General features: G+C 42.3%; 1 protein-coding gene across 1 annotated transcript in view; it reads right to left on the reverse strand.

The window, feature by feature from the left end:
* Window positions 1–10,383, reverse strand: part of ST7L (suppression of tumorigenicity 7 like) — a 58,489-nt gene extending 48,106 nt beyond the window's left edge. The window contains 6 exon segments of the mRNA XM_034770600.1: window positions 1,682–1,797; window positions 2,576–2,630; window positions 3,316–3,478; window positions 5,199–5,281; window positions 10,174–10,273; window positions 10,275–10,383. Coding sequence (XP_034626491.1) covers window positions 1,682–1,797; window positions 2,576–2,630; window positions 3,316–3,478; window positions 5,199–5,281; window positions 10,174–10,273; window positions 10,275–10,379 — 622 coding nt within the window. The 5' untranslated portion in view covers window positions 10,380–10,383.
* Window positions 10,384–10,602: the final 219 nt, after the last annotated feature.

Below are 10,602 nucleotides of genomic sequence, written 5' to 3' on the forward strand. Positions count from 1 at the left end.
TTATGCATCATCCTAAAATATTTGGTTTTCTATATGCACAGCAAACCTCACAGCGAGCAGAGACAGCACAAGATCTCCCTTTTCACCAAACTGTGCAGCACTATTTACCTCCATGAAGATGTAAATGTAATCAAAGGGAAAGTCCTGTGGGCTAGTTTAATAAGAAACTGATTGAAGACAAACAAGGAAAGATGTTATTTTCAAACTTCTGAAATGTATTACAAACAATGGAGTAAACAAAAACAAGTGTCTCTCACCATATCCCTTAACAAATGTAATTCTGTAATCTATACTAAAATACCAACAAAGTTGCACCATAGATCTATTATATGGCAAGAGGTTTAGTCCTGTATTGTGGATGCCAAACCGTCTTGAGCTGAAAACTCATCAGATCTCAAGCTAAGCAGGGTTGGCCACAGCCTGTTCAATGGGAGAACTCCAAGGAATATCTAGGTCAGAGGTTCTCAAACAATGGTCCGTGAGCTCCAGTCAGGTGGTTCACGGATAGTTCTTGCTAAGGTGCACGCCTGGGCAGAATGAAGGAGAGAGAATGAAGGGCCACCCACGTAATTAGTGGAGCCACGCCTGCCAGGACCCTGGAGAAGACGCAAATGTAAAGTGAGGTGGTGGCCTTGGGGGGAATAGGGGCTAGGTGGGAGGGGGCAGTGGGGTGAGAAGAGGGGGTGGGGGGAATTTGGGATGTGCAGGGATGTGGCGGCCAGAAAAAGAGGCTACTTTCCCCAGCTCCAGGGCTGCGGCTGCTGGGGAGAGACAGCCCTCCTTCCCAGCCCCAGCTCGGGTGCTGCCGTGGCAGGGGAGAGAGGGCACATCAATTGCATTAGAAAGGTAAGGTTACTGATATTAAAATATAAGTTGTGTGCTTTTATCTGTAGAACAAAAATAAAATGTTAATTATTATTAAGGTTTTTTAATATAGTGTTTTTATCCAAAGTGCTTTACAATAGTTAGCTAATGGTACAAACAACATTTGGAAAGAACATTAAGTGGTCCACTGAGACTCTCAGCAATTTTCAAGTAGTCTGTGAAAAAAAGGTTGAGAACCACTGATCTAGGTGACGCAAGAAGCAGGGTTGGCGCTCTTCTTTCTGAGTCAGTATTGAATTAATGACCAACCACAGTACTGAGGGCAGAATGCTACTGAGGGGACCATTTTTCAGGAGACCAAACTATGATACGAAGCATGTCGTAGAGTCTAAAGCACCTTTTGCAAAAACAGGAACATTTTCACAATTTACTATTTCATATACGCAACACACTGTGTTTAGTGTGTCTTTCATCCAAGGATCTGAGTGTTTAGGCAAACATGAAGCCTCATCATACCCTTGTAAATTACATTAGCATTATTCCCAATTTACAGATGAGTGAACTGAGCCACAAGACGGGAAGTAACTTGCTCAGAGTTACAAACTGAGTCAATGGCAGAGTTTAGGAATCGCTTTAAACCTCTAGACTGCACTCCCTATAGAACTCAGAAGTGTATCTATCACTAAACATATATTTTGTACTCCCTACATTGCAGAATTATGCTGTTATTACTTTATAGGTTTCTGCTCAGTAGTTGGGATCGCCTTATGGTGAATATTTCCAATATACTTTAGATATTCCAACTGTTCCATCTTTCCCACATACACCCTTGTTTTCATGGAGAAATAGCTAGTACCTGTATCTGAAGGCCGAAGAGAGTCTGTGTCACACGTGAAAAAGGTCTGATGATCCTGAGCAGACAAATTCATGTCGTAGTATGTAAGCGGTTCCTTCCCAGTCACCCACGTGTACCTTTAGCAAAAGACAAGAAAAGTCTCAAAACCTGTGTTGTAACAGCTGGTACAGTGGGATGTCTGATGTCTTCAGAAACTGAGGTTAGCACTGAAGGGTCATTTGTTATGTGCATTTTCTAATCATAAGATTGCAACACCAGTGTTCTGTACAGGTTGCCAGAGGGCTTCCTGGTGAAAGGCAATGCATGATTTTTTAACCTAAAAGCCAGAATGGCTTGGCAACTGCCTGTTTGAGAAATGCTTTTATCCCTTTGCAACAGGGTCACAGTTATGGACAACGACAATGCTCGAGCTGAAACCACCACTCTATAAAGGGGAGTGTGGTTCCACTAGGGCGTTCTATATGACAGAATCTCTTCGGAACTCATTCCTCGAGCTTTGGAATGAAATAGCCCAAATCTGTCAGCTTTCAGGGCATGCTGCAAAGCTCAGATCTTTTCGAGTTTGCAGATATTTCAGAATTTTGGAGAAAGAGGGTTGTGATGAGCACTGGAACGGCTGTTTCTTTGCTTTGTGGAAGCCACAGAATTTACTTTGTTTGCACAAATATTTGTATTTCTAATATGGGATGAAGGCACCTAGAGCTCTGGACAGATATTTTTTAAGGGTAGGACTGGTATAAATCCCAACAATTACCCATGATGCTCTTTGGATCTCACCATTATTTCCAAGAAGTGCAAGGATGAGAGCTCTGGCAACAAGTTAAAAGGTGTGTGCAGGCTCTAAGTTCATTTCCACAGCTGCTTGTTACATTGAAAATAAAATGAAATTAATACCTGCTATATTCTGCTCCTCTGAAAAGATTAAGAGGGTTTCTCCATACTTTGCACTCTACAAAATGAAAGAGCACTACTTCAAGTTTGAATCAAGTTCCAAAACTAATCCCTTGTCTTTACACAGCTACAGCCCTTTCTGTAAAATCCACATAACTTCAATTCATTCCCTGATCACTTCCTGCTGGACATGACTTGTGCAAAGCCAGAGTTTTCCAGCATTCCTGTCATACAAAAGCACTTGGAAGAAGGGTTAAACATTGCACGAGAATAACCAGAGCAATGCTCAAACTGTATAATTCTGGAGCCTGCAAACTGTAAAATTTTGGTGTCTGCAAAAGCCTGGTATTACTGGGACAATTCAGTGGTGTGTTTCAGTCTATTTTTTGCATTCAAGCTGTGTATTAATCTCTTGACTTAAACTCTTATTTCTAATAATTATGTAAAATACTAGGCAATACATAGGTTCTTTCTTTCAGCAGTTCTAACAAATGCAACGATATTCACAAAGCAATTCCGGATTTTACTTCACTGATTACCATCATCATTTCACTTTACTTCTGCTACTCTCTCGTGCTGATGGTCCCAAATGAGAGAACATCTTTCTCTGATTGTTAATATAGGCCCTAACGGAATGTCAAGACCGTTCTAAGACAGAAATCCAACTAGTTTGAACAAATCTTTCTGGGTTTAGGGGCGACACTTAACATGTCTCTGCAAAGCCAAAAGTTAGAAGCAATTACCTGACAAACTCTGCCTGTTTGTCTCGTTTTCTCCGTTGTTGGCTGAAAAACCTGGCACCGGAGGACTATTCTCTACTCCTCCAATGAGTGGCCTCAAATGGCTCACCGACACCTGCTCAATGAAAGAGGTGCCATATTTTTGGAAGTACCACCATTCGAATATCTGCAATGGGAACAAGAGAAAAATTGCACCCAAATGTTTCACTAGACAACAATTTACCAGTATTCACAACAGACGTGAAACAAAAAAGTGAGCCATGTGGACATCCCTTTGCAACTGATTACAGACACTATTTATCTATATAAAATATTGTTAATTTTTGTATCTCCTTCCACTAAACAAGAGAGACATGGGTCTCCCCAAACAATGTGGGAAGAAAAAACATTAAGAAATTTATCAGATTTTAGCCAAATAATGGATTAACATCCACAAAAGTATGCTAACTTCTGAAGCAATTTTAACAAATAAGGTGTCTGGATCCTGCAGCCCTTACTTTAGCACACAGTCAAGGGGACTTTCCCCTGGAAGTAAGGACTACATGACTGGGCCTAGCTTTGGGTTTCATTCTTCCAAATTCACCATTTTTGCCCATTTTGTATCACCTGCAATATGCTTTGTTGATAGCATGTGAGAGTCCAGGGAGGGAAGTCATTTAGTTCATTTATGAGATGTTTAAGGTCAAGAGTGTTTTTTTTTCTTCTTCTTTCCTCCTGTAGGCCTTATGAGGCATTTATATATCATGATCTCCAGGAGTTACAGTAGAGGACCACCCTAGACCAATTCATCTGGGTATTTCCATCAGCATGAAGAGATAAGTCACATTCAAATACACGGCATTCCTATTGTGAAATGTTGCAATAACTCATCCATTTTAAATGTCAACAAAAAAGCCACTTTTTTCTTTAAAGCGGGGATTTTTCTGTATCTTAACTATGTAAAATGACTAGGGCAAACAACATCATCCATTTCCTTCTTAAACAGCTCTTCCCAAATCCCCCATTCAGAACTCACAATCCACATTTTTCCTGCAGCTATGGTAAACAAATTGCTTCCTTCACATAAAAAAAGATTTTTCTTTTAGCTTTCGCCACACAAAATGTCTGCTAAACACAGCTTCAGCATATTCTGGTAACGGTGTGTGATATCTGACAGTGAAAGAATGTTCCAAAAGGCCCTTATCCTGCAACCAGATATGCCCACACAGATCTGATTGCAGGATCAGAGCCTGAAATCTCAGATGGCTAAAGACCTATCAGAGTTCAGCAAGAATAATTTCTTTTCTAGCCCAAACCCTCTCCCCCACTAGCCTCTCTTTAGATGTAACTTTTTAGTGAACTTAGTGCTGGTAAAACATCTAGAACGGCTTTCACCCTCCAAGGCAATCAATTTGTCCAAAGAACATGTGCAATGTTGCAGCAGCGCAAGCCTTCTCTGCGCACACCACCAGTCCCTCACCCATGACTTGAAGGGACTGCTTCCAATGGTGAGAGAGGTGGTCAGTCTTCATGGTCTGGCTGCTGAGACTGCCAATGAGAGAATGCCAGTTGTGGCAGTGGCTTTGTGATGCAAACTATCCATTGGGAAAGGGACTGAATTTTTCCTCTTTAAAACACAGGAAATTATATGCAATATTGAAGGTTGAGATTCAATTAGCACAGGATTTAGGAAATTCAGAGTTAAGGTTGTTGTGGGAATCATACCTATGCCCTCTTCAGGTAACAACGGATAGAGTCCTGTGTATCAGAAACTACCGAGGAGTTTTAGTTTCTTTTACAGTATAAGGACACCACCTAGAGACTGGTCAGAGAACAGGAGGGTTTCTTGCATCCTCACTTTAACAAGAGACATGCAAAAGCTCTAGTGAGAAGAGGAATCTACTTACAAATATCAGTCCAGATATAAGAGATGAAGTCCCTGTAAGTGCAACGTAGAATTTTGGAGTCAAAGTGCTTAAGAACACAGTCACTGTTAAGAGGGAAGAACAGCACAGTCAATAGGCAGAACTAGAAAATTCCAAACAATATGTTTGAAAGCAACATAAACAACCATATATAGCACACTACACATACACACAACAAAATTGCTTAGGTTTTGCAAGGGCCTTGGTAATTTCACAGATGGAAGAGTACAGCAAGCAGAAAGATGAGACTTAAAAGAAGATACTGTATCAAACATGGCTAGTCTTTGCAATCAGAATGACTCTATACAAATCCTTTGAAAAGACATCTAAATTGTAATGCTCTTGCTACACCAAAGGATCTTAACAGTTGCATGGTTACTGAATGAATAAGTAATTTTGATAGACCATATGCTTTATTTTAATTTAAAAGTGAGCTATATTATTTTGATACAAGTTTCTATTAAGTCTTAGCAAGTAAACTGATCAGAAGTTCTGTTTTAAAAAGGCGCATATGTTCTATCCTAAACTACCTTAGCCACACAGAATTAATAATCAATCAACAATAAATAGGTGCTGCTATTTCCCAGATATTAAAAAAGGCACAGCAAAACAAAGAGTGCATCAAAAGTTATTATGTTCAAATACATTGTACCGTGTAGATTTACACAGACTTCCATTCCTTGCTATTTACAGAACAGAAGAAACCTCCTAATGTTACCACCCTGAGTGAATGTCACATTTCCAGGTAAGAAAGGCATGTTTGGTCTGCGTTGTTCTACTAATCTACTGCAGGGAAGCAGTAACAGAGAAAACTAGAATCATATAGCACCACCAACTGGAGTATTACATAACAGAGATAGCCTCTGTTTCCAATGTCCAATATCTCTGCAGGCTGAGGATATGCTGAGTTTAATACTGCAGGTTGAAAATGGACTTCTGATAAAACCTAAAAATCTAATTTAAACAGTGGCCAACAGCTAAATGGAAAAACAGACACAAGAAACATCCAGTTTTACCTTTGAAAAGAAACTAGTACACATGCAGGAAGAGTGACAAGCGTCACGCTGGAATCACAGCAAGGGTTACAAGCAGAAAATGAACTTTCTTTAGATGAGGATGCTATTAAAGTAACAGTGTAATTTCTCTAACTATAATAAAATCCTGAATTCAACTTCACACCAAAATGTTGAAATGCTAATTCCTAAGTAAACATGCTCCTGGGGAGAGAAGAATTAATTTGCTGGATTTTTAAATAGATCAACAGACAGAAAAGCAGCAATACGATCATCAGTGTTTTTAAAAGGGCAGGCAAGAACATATTTAACTTTCACTGGAAAGTCACAAGTCAGAATCAGAGCGCATAACGTCAAAACTTTTTTTGCACAAATAATCCGTCTTTTACAGCTGTGGAGAGAGACACTAAATATACTGACTACCTAGCTGTTGGCTAAAGAAAACTGAGGCAATCATCAATTGCAGACTTCTCTGGAAGAATTAATTTTAAGGAGCAGGCCCACCACCTTCATAGCATAAACCTATTTAACCAGCCACTGACCCTCAGTAAAGGAGAGATGGAAGAAAGAAACATCTGATGACAGCAAGTCTGTAGCCTATGTAGTTCAGCAATAAATGTCATGGTCTAGTGTTCCTTCAGTTTTTAAATGATACTTGTGACCACTGCAGTTTCACCAAATCTTTACCTATTTCTAGATCTTTAACTAGAAAACCATATTGTTCTCAGAAATGTGACAAAAGGACCGCTTTGAACACTAGACCAAATTTGTGTGAAACTCCCACAGCTCAGAGAATCTTACAGACTCAAGAAAAACATCAATTTTCATCTAGTCTTCCCGCCCACATGCAATAAAGCAGACTAAAGAACCCCTTTGTGGGACCAGCTGGGGTGTAGTGTTGAGTTATTCCAGAGGATGCCCAACCACAGGTGACATTCCAAACTGAGCTGAAATGATGGATATAAGGTAACCAGTACCTTCAAACTGACTGTGGCACAACCAAAGAACATGACCTAACAGTCACCAGCCACCATTCCAATACAAGAACATTTTTGTTACCAAATGGTGATACACCATCTATCTCCCAAATAACTCAAAACCAGGGCCAGAAGGGACATTTCCAGTTGCATCAAACAAAACATACAATATTAACAAACTGCAGAGGAAATTTTAATTCCTGAACATTTCTACAATTTGTTAAGTGAATTTCAAAGCACTGAGCTTGAGATGCTATCAAGTATTCTATAGCCTATGATTACCTAAGGCCCAGTAAAATCCTTCTAATTGACATAGTTCATAGGAAATAAACATGCCAATTAAACCATCAACCCAACTCTCCCCAGGCCAAGAGGAAACCATGGCAGTGGTAGATATTCATTTTTATTTCTTGAACTGCTTTTTACATAAGCATTGTACAAAGTATTAGAACATTTTCAAAATCTATGTTAAGGTAAATGTGTCTTGTCTGATAGCCACAAATAAGAACCAGAAAGCAGTCTGCAGTGGAGGGACACAAAAACCTTGTCTACACTAACAAGAGTTACCCACTGTTAATAAACGATTTATGCAACAACTGCAGTTGAAACAGCACTGAACACAACTTAACTGCAAGTTCAACCAAGAACAAACCACATGGAGGACAATTTTGGAAACTGAAATTGGGAATTTTTGTTAGGCAGGGCAGAAATTGGAAGTTAGTACCAGAAAGCTATAATTCATAATGATTAATGTTATGAGACTGCAGATATTAACAAAAGGGTGAGTGACTTCATCAAATGAATATCTGTTCTTTAGCCAGGGTCCCAATCGTGCCTTGTGCAATTTATTAAGGGGCTCATCAGGGAATGGCCAAGACTTGTTGACTTTGTTCCCAAAATTAAGGCTGACAGTAATAATTAATATCTTGTAAATAGATAGAAATTCTTGGCTGGATTGAAGCTAAGTATTTTACAAGTGTTATACAGCACCTGAAATATTTATAAGACACCAATTGTCTAGGAAGGAGCTAATACAAAAAGATGAGGCTTGTACTACACCCAACAAGAGGTGTTAGGACACCAACCCCATTCCAGCAGCTGGAGAGCATGCAGAGCTTCTTTCCAAGAGCTCATAGGCTCAGGAGGTTCCATCTTTGGTATCAGCCTCTGGCTAATAATTAACTAATAAAACTGAAGAGTGAAGCCTTTTCCCATTTTCCCCTGGCTCCTGGCAGACAAGAGAGCTTTCTCCCTTATTTCCACAGCTAATTGCAGCATCCTCTGTCAGATGCTGTCCAGAACCCTATGGGCTGAAATGAAACTCAGACTGGGTCAGTTTCACCCAGTTTGGACATCAACTTGAAATGCTTTCATCTGAAGGGGGGGAAAAAATGTGAAAGCAGTTACAACTCCTCCACCTGCCTGAGTCTCCCTGAAAATTGTCATTTTATAGTCACATATTCCAACCTTAAAAAAAAATCTTCCATGCTGATGTATGAAAGATCCACACAAAGAAAACTGTACACAAAAAGCTGCCAAATGCACAAAGTAAACACACTAGAAAACAAGAGGAAAAGCATTGTTTCTTCTAGACTCTTTCAATTTTGGACATGTTAAATGTTACTTGAAACAATAATGGATAGGCCCCTACCAAATTCATGGACATGAAAAATGAGTCACAGACCGTGAAAGTGGTCTTTTATGTGCTTTTACCCTATACTATACTATACAGATTTCATGGAGTAGACCAGCATTTCTCAAACTGGGGTTCCTGACCCAAAAGGGAGCTGCAGGGGGGGTTGCAAAGTTATTGTAGGGAGGTTGTGGTATTGCCACCCTTGCTTCTGCACTGCTGCAGGTGGCAGCGCTGCCTTCAGTGGCCGGAGAGCAGTTTCTGTTGGCCAGGCATCCAGCTCTGAAGGCAGCGCTCTGCCAGCAGCAGTGCAGAAGTAAGGGTGGCACAACCCTCCCTACAATAACCTTGTGACCTTCCCCCCCACACACATTCCTTTTTGGGTCAGGACCCCTACAATTACAACACTGTGAAATTTCAGAATTAAATAGCTGCAATCATGAAATTTACAATTTAAAAATCCTATGACTGTGAAATTGACCAAAATGGAGGGTGAATTTGGTAGGGCCCTAATAACAGGTAAGACATTTTTAAACAGAAGGGTTGGTGTCCTCGAAAGTATCATGCCCGACCCAACATACAGAGCACATGAAACTAGCAGTGTTTTTGTTTCCAGTAGTGCCCACATGTAATTAACAACCAGGCCTAAAACCCTGAAGAACTGATGGTCTATCCTGTGCTTTAGTGATAGGACTATCCAGAAGAGCAAGGGTAGCTTCCTGCTCCATTTTTCTGGGCTGCACTTGACAGTCTGCTGCAGCTGGTTTATTTACAATGAACACCAACAAAACAAAGAACAAATCCCAATTATTTCTAGATTTTGACAAGATCAGAAGAAAAGAATATTTCTTCCCCACCCACCCTGTTTGTTTACTGTGTGCATATGATAGTTTTGTAAATGCTACAATCAGTGTCACTACTTGGGTGGGGTGGGGGAGGAGGATCTTTCACATATCAACAAGGGGGGTGGAGGGTAAAGAACCATCAATGTGACTGTAAAACCATGGCAACTATCAGGGAGCCTCAGCAGTCAGGTTCAGGAGGAGCAAGCCGAGAGGAATCTGGGGCTGACACCACTTTAAAACTTACAGTACTTTTATTTGGAATTAATGACATTTCTCATGACGGGTGACGCCTCAGAAACCTCCAGTGGGCCCATGGGAGATTGGACAAAGGGGTCAGAAACCAAAAGCAACTACCTACAGGTAATATACCCTCCTGCCTACCCCACCCCAGGGAGCCCATCCCCCAGCCCGGGGGAACCCTCGCCCCCCCACCCGCCTTCCCCCACCCCCGCCCCCCCAGCCCAGGGGAACCCCCGCCCCGCCTCTCACCGGCCGCCAGGTTGTCCCGGAGCCGGAGCGGGACCCGCAGCCAGTAGAGGAGCCCGAGCGCCGCCAGCAGCCCCAGCGCCCGAGCCCAGGGCACGGCGGCCAGCCCGGCCCCCCCGCCGCCTCAGCCGCTCCCACCGCCCGGGGGCGCCGGGCGAACCCTGAGGCTGCGCGGCCGGAGCCGCCTCCCCGCTGCCGCTGTCCGCCATGGCCGCGCCGCGCCGCCTGGGCCGGAGCGCAACACTCGGCCGCGCGCGCGGGGGCGTCCCCGCCGCAAACGGACTAGGCTGCGCGCGCCCTGCGCTCTGGGGGGTCCGCGCGCTGCGCCGGGGGGGGGGGGTCGGCTGCCTACGTCCTGGGGACTTGGGTGCACACAGTACTGGGGTGCAAGCCCTGCTCTGGGATTGTGGGTGCGTGTCCTACACTCATTGG

Source organism: Trachemys scripta, chromosome 4 (genome assembly GCF_013100865.1).
Source record: "Trachemys scripta elegans isolate TJP31775 chromosome 4, CAS_Tse_1.0, whole genome shotgun sequence".
NCBI classification, from domain to species: Eukaryota; Metazoa; Chordata; order Testudines; family Emydidae; genus Trachemys; species Trachemys scripta.